Raw genomic sequence first — 22,126 nt, 5'->3', positions numbered from 1 at the left:
AGCACAATGTGACTAGGACGCACTAGGAGACTGCGCTGAGTAATGTGATATGACACCTGTATACTGTGTGTGACTGAGGCTGTATACGGAGCACAATGTGACTAGGACGCACCAGGAGATTGCGCTGAGTAATGTGATATATGACACCTGTATACTGTGTGTGACTGAGGCTGTATACGGAGCACAATGTGACTAGGACGCACCAGGAGACTGGGCTGAGTAATGTGATATGACACCTGTATACTGTGTGTGACTGAGGCTGTATACGGAGCACAATGTGACTAGGACGCACCAGGAGACTGCGCTGAGTAATGTGATATATGACACCTGTATACTGTGTGTGACTGAGGCTGTATACGGAGCACAGTGTGACTAGGACGCACCAGGAGACTGCGCTGAGTAATGTGATATGACACCTGTATACTGTGTGTGACTGAGGCTGTATACGGAGCACAATGTGACTAGGACACACCAGGAGACTGCGCTGAGTAATGTAATATATGACACCTGTATACTGTGTGTGACTGAGGCTGTATACGGAGCACAATGTGACTAGGACGCACCAGGAGACTGCGCTGAGTAATGTGATATGTGACACCTGTATACTGTGTGTGACTAAGGCTGTATACAGAGCACAATGTGACTAGGACGCACCAGGAGACTGCGCTGAGGAATGTAATATATGACACCTGTATACTGTGTGTGACTGAGGCTGTATACAGAGCACAATGTGACTAGGACGCACCAGGAGACTGCGCTGAGGAATGTAATATATGACACCTGTATACTGTGTGTGACTGAGGCTGTATACAGAGCACAATGTGACTAGGACGCACCAGGAGACTGCGCTGAGTAATGTGATATATAACACCTGTATACTGTGTGTGACTGAGGCTGTATACGGAGCACAATGTGACTAGGACGCACCAGGAGACTGCGCTGAGTAATGTGATATATGACACCTGTATACTGTGTGTGACTGAGGCTGTATACGGAGCACAGTGTGACTAGGACGCACCAGGAGACTGCGCTGAGTAATGTGATATGACACCTGTATACTGTGTGTGACTGAGTCTGTATACGGAGCACAATGTGACTAGGACGCACCAGGAGACTGCGCTGAGTAATGTGATATATGACACCTGTATACTGTGTGTGACTGAGGCTGAATACGGAGCACAATGTGACTAGGACGCACCAGGAGACTGCGCTGAGTAATGTGATATGTGACACCTGTATACTGTGTGTGACTGAGGCTGTATACAGAGCACAATGTGACTAGGACGCACCATAAGACTGTTCTGAGTAATGTGATATATGACACCTGTATACTGTGTGTGACTGAGGCTGTATACGGAGCACAATGTGACTAGGACGCACCAGGAGACTGTGCTGAGTAATGTGATATATGACACCTGTATACTGTGTGTGACTGAGGCTGTATACGGAGCACAATGTGACTAGGACGCACCAGGAGACTGTGCTGAGTAATGTGATATATGACACCTGTATACTGTGTGTGACTGAGGCTGTATACGGAGCACAATGTGACTAGGACGCACCAGGAGACTGCGCTGAGTAATGTGATATGTCTCACCTGTATACAGTGTGTGACTGAGGCTGTATACGGAGCACAATGTGACTAGGGCACACCAGGAGACTGCGCTGAGTAATGTGATATATGACACCTGTATACTGTGTGTGACTGAGGCTGTATACGGAGCACAATGTGACTAGGACGCACCAGGAGACTGCGCTGAGTAATGTGATATGACACCTGTATACTGTGTGTGACTGAGGCTGTATACAGAGCACAATGTGACTAGGACGCACCATAAGACTGTTCTGAGTAATGTGATATATGACACCTGTATACAGTGTGTGACTGAGGCTGTATACGGAGCACAATGTGACTAGGGCACACCAGGAGACTGCGCTGAGTAATGTGATATATGACACCTGTATACTGTGTGTGACTGAGGCTGTATACGGAGCACAATGTGACTAGGACGCACCAGGAGACTGCGCTGAGTAATGTGATATATGACACCTGTATACTGTGTGTGACTGAGGCTGTATACAGAGCACAATGTGACTAGGACGCACCAGGAGACTGCGCTGAGTAATGTGATATGACACCTGTATACTGTGTGTGACTGAGGCTGTATACGGAGCACAATGTGACTAGGACGCACCAGGAGACTGCGCTGAGTAATGTGATATATGACACCTGTATACTGTGTGTGACTGAGGCTGTATACAGAGCACAATGTGACTAGGACGCACCAGGAGACTGCGCTGAGTAATGTGATATATAACACCTGTATACTGTGTGTGACTGAGGCTGTATACGGAGCACAATGTGACTAGGACGCACCAGGAGACTGCGCTGAGTAATGTGATATGACACCTGTATACTGTGTGTGACTGAGGCTGTATACGGAGCACAATGTGACTAGGACGCACCTGGGGACTGCGCTGAGTAATGTGATATATGACACGTGTATACTGTGTGTGACTGAGGCTGTATACGGAGCACAATGTGACTAGGATGCACCAGGAGACTGCGCTGAGTAATGTGATATATGACACGTGTATACTGTGTGTGACTGAGGCTGTATACGGAGCACAATGTGACTAGGGCACACCAGGAGACTGCGCTGAGTAATGTGATATATGACACCTGTATACTGTGTGTGACTGAGGCTGTGTACGGAGCACAATGTGACTAGGACGCACCAGAAGACTGCGCTGAGTAATGTGATATATGACATCTGTATACTGTGTGTGACTGAAGCTGTATACGGAGTACAATGTGACTAGGACGCACCAGTAGACTGCGCTGAGTAATGTGATATATGACACCTGTATACTGTGTGTGACTGAGACTGTATACGGAGCACAATGTGACTAGGACGCACCAGGAGACTGTTCTGAGTAATGTGATATGATACCTGTATACTGTGTGTGACTGAGGCTGTATACGGAGCACAATGTGACTAGGACGCACCAGGAGACTGCGCTGAGTAATGTGATATGTGACACCTGTATACTATGTGTGACTGAGGCTGTATACGGAGCACAATGTGACTAGGACGCCCCAGGAGACTGCGCTGAGTAATGTGATATGTGACACCTGTATACTGTGTGTGACTGAGGCTGTTTACGGAGCACAATGTGACTAGGACGCACCAGGAGACTGCGCTGAGTAATGTGATATATGACACCTGTATACTGTGTGTGACTGAAGCTGTATACGGAGCACAATGTGACTAGGACGAACCAGGAGACCGCGCTGAGTAATGTGATATGTGACACCTGTATACTGTGTGTGACTGAGGCTGTATACGGAGCATAGTGAGTAGCACGCACCTGGATACTGCGCTGAGCAATGTGTAGTATGACCTTCTCTATCACCCAGCCTCCTGTGGTCACCTGTGGGGATTCTGTATATACCTGTGTCTCGTCCCTTACGTGTACTGACCTCTTCGGATGTCCTGCAGGGGAACTTGGTCCCAACCGATGAGATCAGCATCTACTATGACACAGAGCAGCGAGGGGATTACTTGCAGTCAGTCATTCAGAGTCACACAGATTTTATTCTGGCCACTGTCAAGTCGTCTCTCGCTCCGTACCCGGTGCCGCACTCCGCCAGCGTCATTATAAAGGAGAAAACGCAGGTGAGTGTGGTGATGGGAGTATCCCCAGTGATGTGATTGGTGCTGTGTGTAGAGTAACACCGTCACTCTTTGTGCAGCTGAAAGGCTCGGATCTGGAGATTACGCTGGTCAGAGGCTCCTCGCGAGCTGCGGACGGTCCGGCCTGCGGTTATGTCGTCCTGCATATAGCGGTTAATGGTACAGAGCAAAGTAAGAGTGGAACCCCATACTATTATATCTATCCTCATCCTGTGCTGAACTACAGCTCCCAGCATGCTCTACTAGGCAGTGGTTGGTAAAGCTGATGCCTCCATGTGCTGTGTATGTAGGATCCTGGCTACTTAGGGATATTGTACACAACACTATCACTGCGTGACACTACACACACCTTGTGCGTTCTCATATACTGATTGTAAAGTCGTTTTCTCCGTCCCATGTTGTCTTACAGGTGGATTCCTGCTGCTGGAGAACCCCCGGGGGGTCGCCCTTAGTTCCCTCTTTGAATTGAAAGCTGCCGTATGCGGCATATTCCAGCTACAGACGGCCGCGCTTTCCATATATGATGGGAGTACAGGTACGCCACTTATCTTCCCGTCGTGTTTCTGTTCTGTGTCTGCAATGGTAGAAAACACACCGGCTCCTTACCCTTCTTACAGAACTGCTGAGTGACTGCAACCTGTTACGTTTAAGTGGAAAGACCCTCTGCGTTACCTCTGGAGGTCCCCCGTCTGTGTCCATCCAGAAGAGTCCACTCCCCTGCCAGTACATCAATCTGAGGCTGCAGAGCACAGCGGCACAAGGTGGGTGAGGGCTGAGCTGGGGATCTGGGGATCCGATGGTTTCTGGCTGGACCTTCCTTTCTTCTTCTTCTCCTCAGGAGCACTTTTGTTGGAGAACCCAGTTGGGCAAAATGACCTGAAGTATCACAGCCTGTATCATGAAGTGGCCAAAGTGTTTGGCCTGAGGAACCGACGCTTCCGCTTGTACCTAGATGCAGCCATGAGTGAAGGTAAGTGTCAGTCAGATTCTAGATTATGTAAAAGCCTCCGATACAGGGCCTCACAGGAGACTGGTCATCACATTACGGGAATTTGGTCTGGGATGTACTACTTGTACATGGATAAGTAACTGGCTGGATAACAGGGTACAGCGAGTAGTGGTCAACGGGATGTTCTCCAGCTGGGCACCAGTAGTCAGCGGAATACCACAGGGGTCCGTACTCGGACCACTCCTGTTCACTATATTTATCAATGATCTAGGAATAGACCTGGGAAGCACAGTGTCAGTCTCTGCAGATGATACTAAACTGTGTAGGGTAATTCATTCAGAAGGCGCAGTGGAGTCTCTGCAGAATGATCTATGTAAACTTGTAGCCCTGGACGGATAAATGGAAAATGAGTTTCAATATAGACAAATGCAAAGTTATGTATCTTGGGACAAACAACACACCTGCATCCTACACTCTAGATGGGGAAACTATAGGGGTAACTGTGGTGGAAAAGATTTGGGGGTGCTCATAGATAATAGGCTTAATAACAGTACACAAAGTCAAAGTGCAGCAAAGAAAGCAAGTAAAGTGCTTGTGTGTATAATACGGGCATAGAGACAAAGGACTCGGATGTAATCCTGCCGCTGTATAAGTCATTGGTACGTCCGCACCTGTAATACTGTGTTCAGTTCTGGGCACCGTATTATAAAACAGATATCGGGGAACTAGAAAGAGTTCATAGGCGCGCTACTAAACTGATTCCCTGCCGGAGACGGTAATAATGGCGGACTCGGTTTTCTAGCTGAGAAACGCATCCAGGGCTATAGCATTTACTATATTGACATTATGTATATGGGAGTGATACGAAATATAGTTATCAATAGGCACGAAACCATTATTTCGGCTGGTGCATTATAATGTGCACTGGTTATTACAGATACAGGTTGAACCCGATGGGTATTTTGCCTCTTTTCAACCTCAATAACTATGTTACTATGGTAAATGATTCTATGTCAGTCAGTAAATATACTATGAAATTCCGTATTATGTTATAGAAATGGAATTTATTGGAGCATATGAGCGACGTGCAATATAAAAGAAGGATAAAACTAGAGCCAATACTCAGAACAGAATATGGTAACCTAGCACAACGTTGCAGGACAGGAGTCTGGAACCATAGAATACTGAGTGAACCCCTCCACGTTATCCGCACTCCGCGCAATACTCTAATCTGTAATGTAATACCGTTTGGAATAAAACCCCGTCCACGTTTTCCTGGTCTCCTAAGACTCCCAATGGCTCAGAGTAATTCCATACATGAAACAGATGAGGAATAACGGAAATAGTGCACCGGGTGACGAGGGCGTACAGAGCGTATACCGCGTCACCCAGGAGCCTGCCGAGCGGTTTCCCCAGATGTCATCCCTGATGAAGAAGACGCAGGATATTGCTGTATATGCGATCTGACGGGTGCCCTGTACACCCTATAATCCAGTGCGCTACCCCGTCTGTCGTCTGGGGATCGGTTTTGTGATTATTTTCACCCACCTTTATGTTTCACTATCTCCCTGTTATGTATGGAATGTCTTTGATCCATTGGGAGCCTGAGGAGACCAGAAAAATGTGATGTATTAAATTACAGCTCCAGTATGAAATCCCGGCGTTCAGGAGACCGACGCCACGCTTCGGGACCGGTGGCGAGTTTAGCCCGCCACACTATTAGATTACCCCTCAGGTGGTGGCGTGGTTCACCACCCGAGTGGGAATACGGGGCATTGGTCGAGATTCCGACCTCTGGGGTCCTGTCAGGATTCCGCGTCAGTATTTTGACCGCTGGGGTCCTGTCGTTCAGGAAGTTATCTGCATCCCTTAAATTACAGATTGGAGTATTGCACTAAGTGGTGATAACTTAGAAAGACTCGTTCAGTATTTGGTTTCGGACTAATTACTGTCCTAAAGGTTGCTCTAGGTTACTGCAGTATATTCTGTTCTGTTCTTTATTTCAGGGTGAAGGTGACCACTTTGGTAATTTCTTCTTCAGGGTCCACAGTTAATCCACAGGATACACATGGGGTATAGGTGGTTGGATAAAGTTAAGCTTTTTAGCTCCCAGAATGCTCCAGTCCAACTTCCCCAATAACCCCGCCTCCTGGCCAAGTGAAAGACAGATTTTTGGTTGGTGCGCCAGGAGCCGGACCACATGTAACAAGGTGTTTCACAGTCCCAAGCTTTTCTAAATGTTGTTATTTTACATAGCTTTTTTTAGAGCGTGCTGCGCTATGTGTCTTAGACGTATTGCGGCAACTGCTCCAACAACTTCCCGCCGGTGCTGTGACACCAGTAACTACGCTGGTGATTTCGGCAGGGGTTAGCTAGCAGGCCCACGCTGACAATCCTAGGCTGTGGCTGGAGCACGGTAAGAAAGGTAAGGCGATTTTCCTGCTCGTGGGAAATCGCATTTGTTCACGCTGTCTCGGGTTGGAGGCTACAGGACAGAACTGATGCAAGGCGCTCGCCTTGGGTGCTCCCCCACTAGACCACCAGGGATCACAGACTCCAATGATAAATTTGGAGGCTGCAGAACCCTTCAGCAGTGGGAACTAAGGCCCTCCCCCCCCTACTGCTACTGTTCCCGCCCTGGAGCTGCGTCTCTCTCTCTCTCCCTCACTCCCTGTCAGCCTTTGGGCGCCCTTACACACAGCTGCGCTGATACTGGGACTGCTGGGTGATGCCGCCTCTGTAAAGCCGCCTGCATCATCAGCGCTGTGCATTTACAGGACACTTAAGTATTCTACATGTCGTTTAGACAGTGTTAAGAACAAGTGCATAACTACAGGGATATTTAGTACAAGTATCCTGTGATATACATCCAGTATTACTGTGCATTGTTATATCTGTATACATACTGTATATAGCTTTACGTCGTAGTACTAGTCCAGTGCAGTTTTATTGTTTGTAATAATTTCTGCATTGTACATGTGACTGTGTGTGCCTATAGCTGCTGTGTGGTCTCTATTCCGTGTATCTCACACATCCCTATATTCTGTACCCTGAGGGGCTAAGTGCGTCAGGGTTTTCATATAATATAGTGTTTCACAGGATATACTACTTTGGTATTTTTCTCTGTGTGTTTCAGTCACCATATACCTCTTAAATCCTCTGTCTGTGCTCTGCTTTGCAGTCACACTATACAGGGTTTTTCTCTATCGTCCTAGTGGATGCTGGGGTTCCTGAAAGGACCATGGGGAATAGCGGCTCCGCAGGAGACAGGGCACAAAAAGTAAAGCTTTAGGATCAGGTGGTGTGCACTGGCTCCTCCCCCTATGACCCTCCTCCAGACTCCAGTTAGATTTTTGTGCCCGGCCGAGAAGGGTGCAATTCTAGGTGGCTCTCCTAAAGAGCTGCTTAGAAAAGTTTAGCTTAGGTTTTTTATTTTACAGTGAGTCCTGCTGGCAACAGGATCACTGCAACGAGGGACTTAGGGGAGAAGAAGTGAACTCACCTGCGTGCAGGATGGATTGGCTTCTTTGGCTACTGGACATTAGCTCCAGAGGGACGATCACAGGTACAGCCTGGATGGTCACCGGAGCCTCGCCGCCGGCCCCCTTGCAGATGCTGAAACAAGAAGAAGGTCCAGAATCGGCGGCATGAAGACTCCTCAGTCTTCTTAAGGTAGCGCACAGCACTGCAGCTGTGCGCCATTTCCTCTCAGCACACTTCACACGGCAGTCACTGAGGGTGCAGGGCGCTGGGAGGGGGGCGCCCTGGGAGGCAATGAAAACCTATTTTTGGCTAAAAATACCTCACATATAGCCTCCGGGGGCTATATGGAGATATTTAACCCCTGCCAGAATCCGTTAAGAGCGGGAGACGAGGCCGCCGAAAAAGGGGCGGGGCCTATCTCCTCAGCACACAGCGCCATTTTCCCTCACAGAAAGGCTGGAGGGAAGGCTCCCAGGCTCTCCCCTGCACTGCACTACAGAAACAGGGTTAAAACAGAGAGGGGGGGCACTAATTTGGCGTTAGAAATATATAAAAAAGATGCTATAAGGGAAAACACTTATATAAGGTTGTCCCTATATAATTATAGCGTTTTTGGTGTGTGCTGGCAAACTCTCCCTCTGTCTCTCCAAAGGGCTAGTAGGTCCTGTCCTCTATCAGAGCATTCCCTGTGTGTGTGCTGTGTGTCGGTACGTGTGTGTCGACATGTATGAGGACGATGTTGGTGAGGAGGCGGAGCAATTGCCTGTAATGGTGATGTCACTCTCTAGGGAGTCGTCACCGGAATGGATGGCTTATTTAGGGAATTACGTGATAATGTCAACACGCGGCAAGGTCGGTTGACGACATGAGACGGCCGACAAACAATTAGTACCGGTCCAGACGTCTCAAAAACACCGTCAGGGGTTTTAAAACGCCCGTTTACTTTAGTCGGTCGACACAGACACAGACAGGGACACTGAATCCAGTGTCGACGGTGAATAAACAAACGTATTCCTTATTAGGGCCACACGTTAAGGGCAATGAAGGAGGTGTTACATATTTCTGATACTACAAGTACCACAAAAGAGGGTATTATGTGGGATGTGAAAAAACTACCGTAGTTTTTCCTGAATCAGATAAATTAAATGAAGTGTGTGATGATGCGTGGGTTCCCCCCGATAGAAAATATGGGCGGTATACCCTTTCCCGCCAGAAGTTAGGGCGCGTTGGGAAACACCCCTTAGGGTGGATAAGGCGCTCACACGCTTATCAAAACAAGTGGCGGTACCGTCTATAGATAGGGCCGTCCTCAAGGACCAGCTGACAGGAGGCTGGAAAATATCATAAAAAGTATATACACACATACTGGTGTTATACTGCGACCAGCGATCGCCTCAGCCTGGATGTGCAGAGCTGGGGTGGCTTGGTCGGATTCCCTGACTAAAAATATTGATACCCTTGACAGGGACAGTATTTTATTGACTATAGAGCATTTAAAGGATGCATTTCTATATATGCGAGATGCACAGAGGGATATTTGCACTCTGGCATCAAGAGTAAGTGCGATGTCCATATCTGCCAGAAGATGTTTATGGACACGACAGTGGTCAGGTGATGCAGATTCCAAACGGCACAAAGGTGTATTGCCGTATAAAGGAAGAGGAGTTATTTGGGGTCGGTCCATCGGACCTGGTGGCCACGGCAACTGCTGGAAAATCCACCGTTTTTTACCCTAAGTCACATCTCTGCAGAAAAAGACACCGTCTTTTCAGCTTCAGTCCTTTCGTCCCTATAAGAGTCATATCTGCCCAGGGATAGAGGAAAGGGAAGAAGACTGCAGCAGGCAGCCCATTCCCAGGAACAGAAGCGTTCCACCGCTTCTGACAAGCTCTCAGCATGACGCTGAGACCGTACAGGACCCCTGGATCCTACAAGTAGTATCCCAGGGGTACAGATTGGAATGTCGAGACGTTTCCCCTGCGCAGGCTCCTGAAGTCTGCTTTACCAAGGTCTCCCTCCGACAAGGAGGCAGTATGGGAAACAATTCACGAGCTGTATTCCCAGCAGGTGATAATTAAATTACCCCTCCTACAACAAGAAAAGGGGTATTATTCCACACTATATTGTGGTACTGAAGCCAGAAGGCTAGGTGAGACCTATTCTAAATCTAAAAAAATTTGAACACTTACAAAGGTTCAAATCAAGATGGAGTCACTCAGAGCAGTGATAACGAACCAGGAAGAAGGGGACTATATAGTGTCCCGAGACATCAGGGATGCTTACCTCCATGTCCCAAATTTGCCCTTATCACTAAGGGTACCTCAGGTTCGTGGTACAGAACTGTCACTATCAGTTTCAGACGCTGCCGTTTGGATTGTCCACGGCACCCCGGGTCTTTACCAAGGTAATGGCCGAAATGATGGTTCTTCTTCGAAGAAAAGGCGTCTTAATTATCCCTTACTTGGACGATCTCCTGATAAGGGCAAAGTCCAGGGAACAGTTGGAGGTCGGAGTAGCACTATCTCGGATACTGTTACAACAGCAGGGGTGGATTCTAAATATTCCAAAATCGCAGCTGATCCCGACAACAAGTCTCCTGTGCTTAGGGATGATTCTGGACACAGTCCAGAAAAAGGTGTTTCTCCCGGAAGAGAAAGCCAGGGAGTTATCCGAGCTAGTCAGGAACCTCCTAAAATCAGTGCATCATTGCACAAGGGCCATGGTAAAAAAATGGTGACTTCCTTCGAAGCAATTCCAGTCGGCAGATTTCATGCAAGAACTTTTCAGTGGGATCTGCTGGACAAATGGTCCGGATCGCATCTTCAGATGCATCAGCGGATAACCCTATATCCAAGGACAAGGGTGTCTCTCCTGTGGTGGTTACAGAGTGCTCATCTTCTAGAGGGCCGCAGATTCGGCATTCAGTTTTGGATGTTGGTGACCACGGAGGCCTGCCCGAGAGGCTGGGGAGCAGTCACACAAGGAAAAAATTTCCAGGGAGTGTGATCAAGTCTGGAGACTTTTCTCCACATAAATATAGCTAAGGGTAAATTTATAATGCTCTAAGCTTAGCAAGACCTCTGCTTCAAGGTCAGCCGGTATTGATCCAGTGGGATAAAACATCACGGCAGTCGCCCACGTAAATAGACAGGGCGGCACAAGAAGCAGGAGGGCAGTGGCAAAAACTGCAAGGACTTTTCGCTGGGCGGAAAATCATGTGATAGCACTGTCAGCAGTGTTTCATTCCGGGAATGGAAACTGGGAAGCAGACTTCCTCAGTAGGCACGACCTCCACCCGGCAGAGTGGGAACTTCATGGGGAAGTTTTCCACATGATTGTAAACCGTTGGGAATTACCAAAGGTGGACATGATGGCGTCCCGTCTGAACAAAAAACGGGACAGGTATTGCGCCAGGTTAAGAGACCCTCAGGCAATAGCTGTGGACGTTCTGGTAACACCGTGGGTGTACCAGTCGGTGTATGTGTTCCATCCTCTGCTTTTCATACCTAAGGTACTGAGAATTATAAGACGTAGAGGAGTAAGAACTATACTCATGGCTCCGGATTGGCCAAGAAGGACTTGGTACCCGGAACTTCAAGAGATGCTCACAGAGGACTTATGGCCTCTGCCGCTAAGAAGGGACTTGTTTCAGCAAGTACCATGTCTGTTCCAAGACTTACCGCAGCTGCGTTTGACGGCATGGCGGTGGAACGCCGGATCCTAAGGGAAAAGGCATTCAGGAAGAGGTCATTCCTACCCTGGTCAAAGCCAGAAAGGAGGTGACCGCACAACATTATCACCACAGGTGGCGAAAATATGTTGCGTGGTGTGAGGCCAGGAAGGCCCCACGAAGAAATTTCAACTCGGTCGATTCCTGCATTTCCTGCAAACAGGAGTGTCTATGGGCCTCAAATTGGGGTCCATTAAGGTTCAAATTTCGGCCCTGTCGATTTTTCTTCCAGAAAGAATTGGCTTCAGTTCCTGAAGTCCAGAAGTTTGTCAAGGGAGTATTGCATATACAACCCCCTTTTGTGCCTCCAGTGGCACTGTGGGATCTCAACGTAGTTCTGGGATTCCTCAAAACACATTGGTTTAAAACCAGTCAAATCTGTGGATTTGAAGCATCTCACATGAAAAGTGAACATGCTCTTGGACCTGGCCTGGACCAGGCGAGTGTCAAATTGGTGGTTTTTTTCTCAAAAAAGCCCATATCTGTTTGTCCATTCGGACAGGGCAGAGCTGCGGACTCGTCCCCAGTTCTCTCCCTAAGGTGGTGTCAGTGTTTCACCTGAACCAGCTTATTGTGGTGTCTTGCGCCTACTAGGGACTTGGAGGACTCCAAGTTGCTAGATGTGGTCAGGGCCCTGAAAATATAGGTTCCAGGACGGCTGGAGTCAGGAAAACTGACTTGCTGTTATCCTGTATGCACCCAACAAACTGGGTGCTCTTGCTTCTAAGCAGACTTTTGCTAGTTGGATGTGTAATACAATTCAGCTTGCACATTCTGTGGCAGGCCTGCCACAGCCAAAATATGTAAATGCCCATTCCACAAGGAAGGTGGGCTCATCTTGGGCAGATGCCCGAGGGGTCTCGGCTTTACAACTTTGCCGAGCGGCTATTTAGTCAGGGGCAAACACGTTTGTAAAATCCTACAAATTTGATAACCTGGCTAAGGAGGACCTGGAGTTCTCTCATTCGGTGCTGCAGAGTCATCCGCACTCTCCCGCCCGTTTGGGAGCTTTGGTATAATCCCCATGGTCCTTACGGAGTCCCAGCATCCACTAGGACGATAGAGAAAATAAGAATTTACTTACCGATAATTCTATTTCTCGGAGTCCGTAGTGGATGCTGGGCGCCCATCCCAAGTGCGGATTATCTGCAATACTTGTACATAGTTACAAAAATCGGGTTATTATTGTTGTGAGCCATCTTTCAGAGGCTCCGCTGTTATCATACTGTTAACTGGGTTCAGATCACAGGTTGTACAGTGTGATTGGTGTGGCTGGTATGAGTCTTACCCGGGATTCATAAATCCTTCCTTATTGTGTACGCTCGTCCGGGCACAGTATCCTAACTGAGGCTTGGAGGAGGGTCATAGGGGGAGGAGCCAGTGCACACCACCTGATCCTAAAGCTTTACTTTTTGTGCCCTGTCTCCTGCGGAGCCGCTATTCCCCATGGTCCTTTCAGGAACCCCAGCATCCACTACGGACTCCGAGAAATAGAATTATCGGTAAGTAAATTCTTATTTTTTGTAAGGTACTTTGTCGGCTTATATTGTACTATTACACCCTAAGGTTACGCTTACATATAATGTCTGCTAAACATGGTGGTAGATCCATGGCTGATTCTGCACCATGCAGTGCTGACGCCACGGATTACTCAGAGGAAAACATAGCAGCTGAGGGTTCAGGTACTGGAGGTTCTATACCCTCTGGTCAGTCTGCAGCAACAGGGGCAAATCAAGACCCACCTTGGGCTGCTTTCTCTAATTAACTGACCACACTAGTAACGAGACTTACGCCCCCTGTGGGACCTCCTGTACCATTACAGCCACATATTGTCCCTGCAGATAATCTGTCCACTCAGCAATTAAATCAGTCTTTGGCTAAACAAAAACCTAACCCTCGCCCACCCAGGACCAAGGGGTCCTCTAAGCGGGCCATTACCTCCTCACAATCCTCGCATGTTTCAGATACTTCATCCGATGAAGATGGCGTATATACTGACCCCTCAGACACTGATGCAGATGCTTCTGATGGGGAATCCATTACACAGGTGGATGTTCCTGACCTCTTGGAGGATATCAGACTGATTCTTCAAATTGTTGATGAAGTAGAGCCTCCAGATACCTCTAAGAAACCTGATAAGTTCAAGCGTCAGAAGGTTACTAAGTTAGTTTTACCCCTTTCTCAAACGTCCTAAGTGGATGCTGGGACTCCGTAAGGACCATGGGGAATAGCGGCTCCGCAGGAGACTGGGCACAACTAAAGAAAGCTTTAGGACTACCTGGTGTGCACTGGCTCCTCCCACTATGACCCTCCTCCAGACCTCAGTTAGATTCTTGTGCCCGGCTGAGCTGGATGCACACTAGGGGCTCTCCTGAGCTCCTAGAAAGAAAGTATATTTTAGGTTTTTTATTTTACAGTGAGATCTGCTGGCAACAGACTCACTGCAGCGAGGGACTAAGGGGAGAAGAAGCGAACCTACCTAACTGAGGGTAGCTTGGGCTTCTTAGGCTACTGGGCACCATTAGCTCCAGAGGGATCGACCGCATGGAACCGGCCATTGATGTTCGGTCCCGGAGCCGCGCCGCCGGCCCCCTGACAGAGCCAGAAGCAAGAAGAGTCCGGAAAATCGACGGCAGAAGACATCAGTCTTCACCAAGGTAGCGCACAGCACTGCAGCTGTGCGCCATTGCTCCTCATACACACTTCACACTCCGGTCACTGAGGGTGCAGGACGCTGGGGGGGGCGCCCTGAGCAGCAATAAAAACACCTTGGCTGGCAAATATATCACAATATATAGCCCCAGAGGCTATATATGTGATAAATACCCCTGCCAGAATTCATTAAAAAGCGGGAGAAAAGTCTGTGAAAAAGGGGCGGAGCTATCTCCCTCAGCACACTGGCGCCATTTTCTCTTCACAGTGCAGCTGGAAGACAGCTCCCCAGGCTCTCCCCTGTAGTTTTCAGGCTCAAAGGGTTAAAAAGAGAGGGGGGGCACTAAATTTAGGCGCAATATTGTTTATACAAGCAGCTATTGGGGGAAAAATCACTCAGTTAGTGTTAATCCCTGCATTATATAGCGCTCTGGTGTGTGCTGGCATACTCTCTCTCTGTCTCCCCAAAGGACTTTGTGGGGTCCTGTCCTCAGTCAGAGCATTCCCTGTGTGTGTGCTGTGTGTCGGTACGGCTGTGTCGACATGTGGGATGAGGAAGGTTACGTGGAGGTGGAGCAGAGGCCGATAAATGGGATGTCGCCCCCTGTGGGGCCGACACCAGAGTGGATGGATAGGTAGAAGGTATTAACCGACAATGTCAACTCCTTACATAAAAGGCTGCATGACGTAAAACAGCTGGGGGACAGCCGGCTTCTCAGCCCGCGCCTGCCCAGGCGTCTCAAAGGCCATCAGGGGCTCAAAAAAACGCCCGTTACCTCAGATGGCAGACACAGATGTCGACACGAAGTCTGGCTCCAGTGTCGACGAGGTTGAGATATATACACAATCCACTAGAAACATCCGTTACATGATCTCGGCAATGAAAAATGTGTTACACATTTCTGATATGAATCCAAGTACCACATAAAAGGGGTTTTCTTTTTGGGGAGAAAAAGCAGCCAGTGTTTTGTTCCCCCATCAGATGAGTGAATGAAGTGTGTGAAGAAGCGTGGGTTCCCCCAATAAGAAACTGGTAATTTCAACAAAAAAAAAATTACTGCTGGCGTACCCTTTCCCGCCAGAGGATAGGTCACGTTGGGAGATATCCCCTAGGGTGGATAAGGCGCTCACACGTTTGTCAAAAAAGGTGGCACTGCCGTCTTAGGATACGGCCACCTTGAAGGAGCCTGCTGATAAAAAGCAGGAGGCTATCCTGAAGTCTGTATATACACACTCAGGTTCTATACTGAGACCTGCAATTGCCTCAGCATAAATAGTGCTGCTGCAGCGTGGTCTGATACCCAGTCAGATAATATTAATACTCTAAGACAGGGATAATATTTTGCTAACATAGAGCATATTAAAGACGTCGTCTTATATATGAAGGATGCACAGAGGGATATTTGCCGGCTGGCATCCAGAATTAATGCAATGTCCATTCTGCCAGGAGGGTATTAGAAACCCGGCAGTGGACAGGTGATGCTGCCTTTAAAAGGCACATGGAGATTCTGCCTTATAAGGGTGAGGAATTGTTTGGGGATGGTCTCTGGGACCTCGTATCCACAGCAACAGCTGGGAAGAAAAATTTTTACCTCAGGTTTCCTCACAGCCTAAGAAAGTACCGTATTTTCAGGTACAGTCCTTTCGGCTTCAGAAAAGCAAGCGGGTCAAAGGCGCTTCCTTTCTGCACAGAGGCAAGGGAAGAAGGAAAATGCTGCACCAGACAGCCAGTTCCCAGGATCAAAAATCTTCCCCCGCTCCCTCTGAGTCCACCGCATGACGCTGGGGCTCCACAGGTGGAGACAGGTGCGGTGGGGGCTCGTCTCGGGAACTTCAGGGACCAGTGGGCTTGCCCACAGGGTGCCCACAGGTGGATCCCTAGGTTCTGCAAGTAGTATCACAGGGATACAGGCTGGAGTTCGAGGCGACTCCCCCTCGCCGTTACCTCACATCAGCCTTGCCTGCTGCCCTCGGAGAAAGGTAGTACTGGCGGCAATTCACAAGCTGTACTCCCAGCAGGTGAAATCAAGGTACCCCTCTTTCAACAAGGCCTGGGTTACTATTCCAAAATGTTGTGGTACCGAAACCAGACGGTTCGGTGAGACCCATTCTAAAATTGAAATCCTTGAACACTTATATACGAAGGTTCAAGTTCAAAATGGAATCGCTCAGGGCGATTATTGCAAGCCTGGAGAATTTCATGGTATCACTGGACATCAAGGATGTTTACCTGCATGTCCTTATTTACCCTCTTCACCAGGAGTACCTCAAAATTGTGGTACAGGAATGTCATTACCAATTCCAGACGTTGCCGTTTGTCTGTCCCCGGCACCGAGGTATTTACCAAGGTAATGGCCGAAATAATTATCCCGTACTTGGACGATCTCCTTATAAAGGCGAGGTCCAGGGAGCAGTTGTTCGTCGGAGTAGCACTATCTCGGGAAGTGCTACACCAGCACGGCTGGATTCTGATATTCCTAAGTCGCAGCTGGTTCCTACGACGCGTCTACTGTTCCTGGGTATGGTTCTGGACACAGAACAGGATAAAAATGGGTTTCTCCCGGAGGAGAAGTCCAAGGAGTTGTTGTCTCTAGACAGAGACCTCCTAATACAGGTGTCGGTGCATCAATGCACGCGAGCCCTGGGAAAGATGGTAGCTTCTTACGAAGAAATTCCATTCGCCAGGTCCCATGCAAGAATCTTCCAGTGGGATCTGTGGGACAAGTGGTCCGGGTCGCATCTTCAGATGCATCGGCGGATAACCCTGTCTCCAAGGGCCAGGGTGTCGCTGTTGTGGTGGCTGCAAAGTGCTCATCTTCTAGGGGGCCGCAGATTCGGCATACAGGACTGGGTCCTGGTGACCACGGATGCCAGCCTTCGAGGCTGGGGGGCAGTCACACAGGGAAGAAACTTCCAAGGCTATGGAAAAGTCAGGAGACTTCCCTACACATAAATATTCTGGAACTAAGGGCCATTTACAATGCCCTAAGTCAGGCTAGATCCCTGCTTCAACACCGGCCGGTGCTGATCCAGTCAGACAACATCACGGCGGTCGCTCATGTAAACCGACAGGGCGGCACAAGAAGCAGGATGGCGATGGCAGAAGCCACAAGGATTCTCCGATGGGCGGAAAATCATGTGTTAGCACTGTCAGCAGTGTTCGTTCCCGGAGTGGACAACTGAGAAGCAGACTTTCTCAGAAGACACGACCTCCACCCGGGAGAGTGGGGACTTCATCCAGAAATCTTCCAAATTATTGTACACCGTTGGGAAAGGCCACAGGTGGACATGATGGCGTCCCGCCTCAACAAACAGTTACAAAGATATTGTGCCAGGTCAAGGGACCCTCAGGCGATAGCTGTGGACGCTCTGGTAACACCGTGGGTGTACCAGTCGGTGTATGTGTTCCCTTCTCTGCCTCTCTTACCCAGGGTAATAAGAATAATAAGAAGGAGAGGAGTAAGAACTATGGCCCTCATTCCGAGTTGATCGGTCGCAAGGCGAATTTAGCAGAGTTACACACGCTAAGCCGCCGCCTACTGGGAGTGAATCTTAGCTTCTTAAAATTGCGACCGATGTATTCGCAATATTGCGATTACTAACTACTTAGCAGTTTCAGAGTAGCTCCAGACTTACTCTGCCTGTGCGATCATTTCAGTGCTTGTCGTTCCTGGTTGACGTCACAAACACACCCAGCGTTCGCCCAGGCACTCCCACCGTTTCCCCGGCCACTCCTGCGTTTTTTCCGGAAACGGTAGCGTTTTCAGCCACACGCCCCTGAAACGCTGTGTTTCCGCCCAGTAACACCCATTTCCTGTCAATCACATTACGATCGCCGGAGCGAAGAAAAAGCCGTGAGTAAAAATACTTTCATCATAGTAAAGTTACTTGGCGCAGTCGCAGTGCGAACATTGCGCATGCGTACTAAGCGGATTTTCACTGCGATGCGATGAAAAATACCGAGCGAACAACTCGGAATGAGGGCCTATACTCATTGTTCCGGGTTGGCCAAGAAGAGCTTGGTACCCAGAACTCCAAGAAATGATCTCAGAGGACCCATGGCCTCTGCCGCTCAGACAGGACCTGCTGCAGCAGGGGGCCTGTCTGTTCCAAAACGTACCGCCGCTGCGTTTGACGGCATGGCGGTTGAACGCCGGATCCTGAAGGAAATGGGCATTCCGGAGGAAGTTATCCCTACGCTATTTAAAGCTAGGACAGAAGTGAACGCAAACCATTATCACCGCATATGGCGGAAATATGTTGCGTGCTGTGAGGCCAGGAAGGCCCCAAAGGAGAAATTTCAGCTAGGTCGATTTCTGCACTTCCTACAGTCAGAGGTGACTATGTGCCTAAAATTGGGTTCCATGAAGGTCCAGATTTCGGCTCTATCGATTTTCTTCCAAAATAGAACTGGCTTTACTGCCTGAAGTTCAGACTTTTGTTAAGGGAGTGCTGCATAGTCAGCCCCCGTTTGTGCCTCAAGTAGCACCGTGGGATCTCAACGTGGTGTTTTCCTGAAGTCGCATTGGGTTGAGCCACTTAAATCCGTGGAGCTACAATACCTCACGTGGAAAGTGGTCATGCTGTGGGCCTTGGCGTCGGCCAGGCGTGTATCAGAATTGGCGGCTTTGTCATACAAAAGCCCTTATCTGTATTTTATATGGATAAGGCGGAATTGAGGACTCGTTCCCAATTCCTTCCTAAGGTGGTATCAGTTTTTCATGTGAACCAACCTATTATGGTGCCTGCGGCTACTTGGGACTTGGAGGATTCCAAGTTACTGGACGTAGTCAGGGCCCTGAAAAGTATATGTTCCAGGACGGCTGGAGTCAGGAAAACTGACTCGCTATTTATCCTGTATGCACCCAACAAGCTGGGTGCTCCTGCTTCTAAGCAGACTATTGCTCGCTGGATCTGTAGCACGATTCAACTTGCACATGCTGCGTCTGGACTGCCGCACCCTAAATCTGTAAAAGCCCATTCCACAAGGAAGGTGGGCTTTTCTTGGGCGGCTGCCCGAGGGGTCTCGGCTTTACAACTTTGCCGAGCTGTTACTTGGTCGGGTTCAAACATTTTTGCAACAGTCTACAAGTTTGATACCCTGGCTGAGGAGGACCTAGAGTTTGCTCATTCGGTGCTGCAGAGTCATCCGCACTCTCCCGCCCGTTTGGGAGCTTTGGTATAATCCCCATGGTCCTTACGGAGTCCCAGCATCCACTTAGGACGTTAGAGAAAATAAGATTTTACTCACCGGTAAATCTTATTTCTCGTAGTCCGTAGTGGATGCTGGGCGCCCATCCCAAGTGCAGATTGTCTGCAATACTTGTTTATAGTTATTGCTTAACTTAAGGGTTATTGTTGAGCCATCTGTTGAGAGGCTCAGTTGTTATCATACTGTTAACTGGGTATAGTATCACGAGTTATACGGTGTGGCTGGTATGAGTCTTACCCGGGATTCAAAATCCTTCCTTATTGTGTCAGCTCTTCCGGGCACAGTATCCTAACTGAGGTCTGGAGGAGGGTCATAGTGGGAGGAGCCAGTGCACACCAGGTAGTCCTAAAGCTTTCTTTAGTTGTGCCCAGTCTCCTGCGGAGCCGCTATTCCCCATGGTCCTTACGGAGTCCCAGCATCCACTACGGACTACGAGAAATAGATTTACCGGTGAGTAAAATCTTATTTTCTGACCATTTGGTTATCATACGTCAGGAATCCTGGGAGTATCCAGGAAGGAAATTCTCCATGTCTAAGAAGATGCTAGCTCATTATCCCCTCGCTGCGGAGTTAAGTAAAAATTGGGATACACCGCCACCAGTGGACTCACAGGTCACACGTCTGTTGGTGTCATCTGCCCTGCCTGTCACTACCGTCACCTCTCTGAAGGAACCGACAGATAAGCGTGTGGAGGGTTGCTTGAAGTCCATTTACACTCTTGCAGGAGCTGTGCATAGGCCCACTATTGCGGCCTCTTGGGCTGCAAAAGCCAGAGGCCTGGGTTCAGGAAGTTGAAGTGGAACTACCGTCTGATTTCCCTGATAATGCTAGACAGTGTCTTTCATACATTATTACAGCCTCTCATTATATTCAGGAGGCGGCATCTGATGCTGGTGTCCTGGTGGCCAAAGCGTCTACTACGTCCATTCTGGCTCGTCTGATTCTTTGGTTGCGGTCCTGGTCTGTAGATCTGGACTTTAAAAAGACCTTGGAGGTGATCCCCTTTAAGGGAAACTTCCTTTTTGGGGAGGATCTCAACAAGATTATTCTTGACTTAGCATCCGCTAAGACTACCTGCCTGCCTAGTAGTAATCCTTCGGCTCCGAAGGCTGTGTACTTCCTTACGCTCCTTTCGACCTCCGAGTAAAGCAAAGGGTCAGGCGTACCCGAAATAGGCTCGCACTTCCAAATCCACTATGCCCAAACCTAAACATTCCTGGGCTGCACGTCAGCCTGCTTCCGAAACAGACAAGCCTGCTGCATGACGGGGTGGGCCTCCTCCTGGGGGACCCCAGGGTGTGAGGCAGACTTCTGCGGTTTGCTCAGGTATGGTTACAGACCACTTCAGACACCTGGGTACAGGAAGTCATCACTCACGGATACACCATCTCTTTCAAGAAACGTCCCCCTCGCCAGTTTTGCTCAGCAAACATCCCTTCGGATCTGGTAAAAGCAAAAACTCCATTTGGTGGTACAATCCCTCCGAGACACTGGGGTGATAGTGACTGTGCCTCTGGATCAGAGAGGGAGGGGGTACTATTCAACGTTGTTTCTAGTTCCGAAACCGAATGGGTCTTCCCGGCCCATTCTCAACCTCAAGTCATTGAACAAATTTGTGAAAGTTTCCAAATTCCGTATGGAAACTCTTCGCTCTATTATTCTGGCTTTGGAGCCCATGGACTATGGTATCCCTGGACATAGATTTGAGGCTAGGGTAATACCTCCTGAGATACCAGAATGGGCTCAGGAGATGTCTAGGACTTTGCAAGGGTTACAAAAGTCCAAGTCTAGCTCAATTCCGAAAAATAGTTAACATTTGTCTTATAACTTACCAGTTTCAGCTATGTTGCATTCTGACGATTCAATGCCAGACCTAATTTTTCAAGAGGAACATGAGGAAGGTGAAGTGGGCCAGGAGTCAGATAGTGAGGTTACTGATAGACCGGCCATTGATAATCTCATCAAGGCAGTACGTCAGGTTCTACATTTTACGGAGACTGAAGAACCTCTTTCAAATGATGAAGTGTTATTTGCTAAAAGACCGAGAACATTGGTGTGTTTTCCTTATTTAGATTCTCTTAATAAGCAGTTAACAGAAGAATCTGGATATATGGTTTTCTATGCCTCGGCGGTTTCTGTCTAGCTACCCGTTCCCAGAGTCTATGACGTCTAAATAGGAAAATCCACTGGCTGTGTCAAAACTTTCTAAGAAGTTAACCATTCTAGTACCAGCTGCTAAGACGCTTAAAGACCCGTCAGAGCGTAAGCTAGAAGCTATGCTAAAGTCAGTGTATACAGCAGTAGGGGTGTTGCTTAGACCTGCTTTGGTTGGAATTTGGGTTAACAAGGCTGTAGTTGCATGGGCAACACAGCTCAAGTTGGGACTACAATAAGACCAGCTT

At 48.6% G+C, this 22,126-nt stretch overlaps 1 protein-coding gene across 1 annotated transcript in view; it reads left to right on the top strand.

The window, feature by feature from the left end:
• The window catches only part of IARS1 (isoleucyl-tRNA synthetase 1), a 513,623-nt gene that overhangs the window by 455,039 nt on the left and 36,458 nt on the right, over positions 1 to 22,126 (top strand). Inside the window, exons 27-31 of the mRNA XM_063941580.1 lie at positions 3,422 to 3,680; positions 3,758 to 3,869; positions 4,108 to 4,233; positions 4,316 to 4,459; positions 4,537 to 4,668. Coding sequence (XP_063797650.1) covers positions 3,422 to 3,680; positions 3,758 to 3,869; positions 4,108 to 4,233; positions 4,316 to 4,459; positions 4,537 to 4,668 — 773 coding nt within the window. The remainder of the gene's footprint in view (positions 1 to 3,421; positions 3,681 to 3,757; positions 3,870 to 4,107; positions 4,234 to 4,315; positions 4,460 to 4,536; positions 4,669 to 22,126) is intronic.

Source organism: Pseudophryne corroboree, chromosome 9, assembly GCF_028390025.1.
Source record: "Pseudophryne corroboree isolate aPseCor3 chromosome 9, aPseCor3.hap2, whole genome shotgun sequence".
NCBI lineage: Eukaryota > Metazoa > Chordata > Amphibia > Anura > Myobatrachidae > Pseudophryne > Pseudophryne corroboree.
Note: the sequence above shows the minus strand (reverse complement) of the source record. Positions and strands in the feature narration are given on the sequence as shown.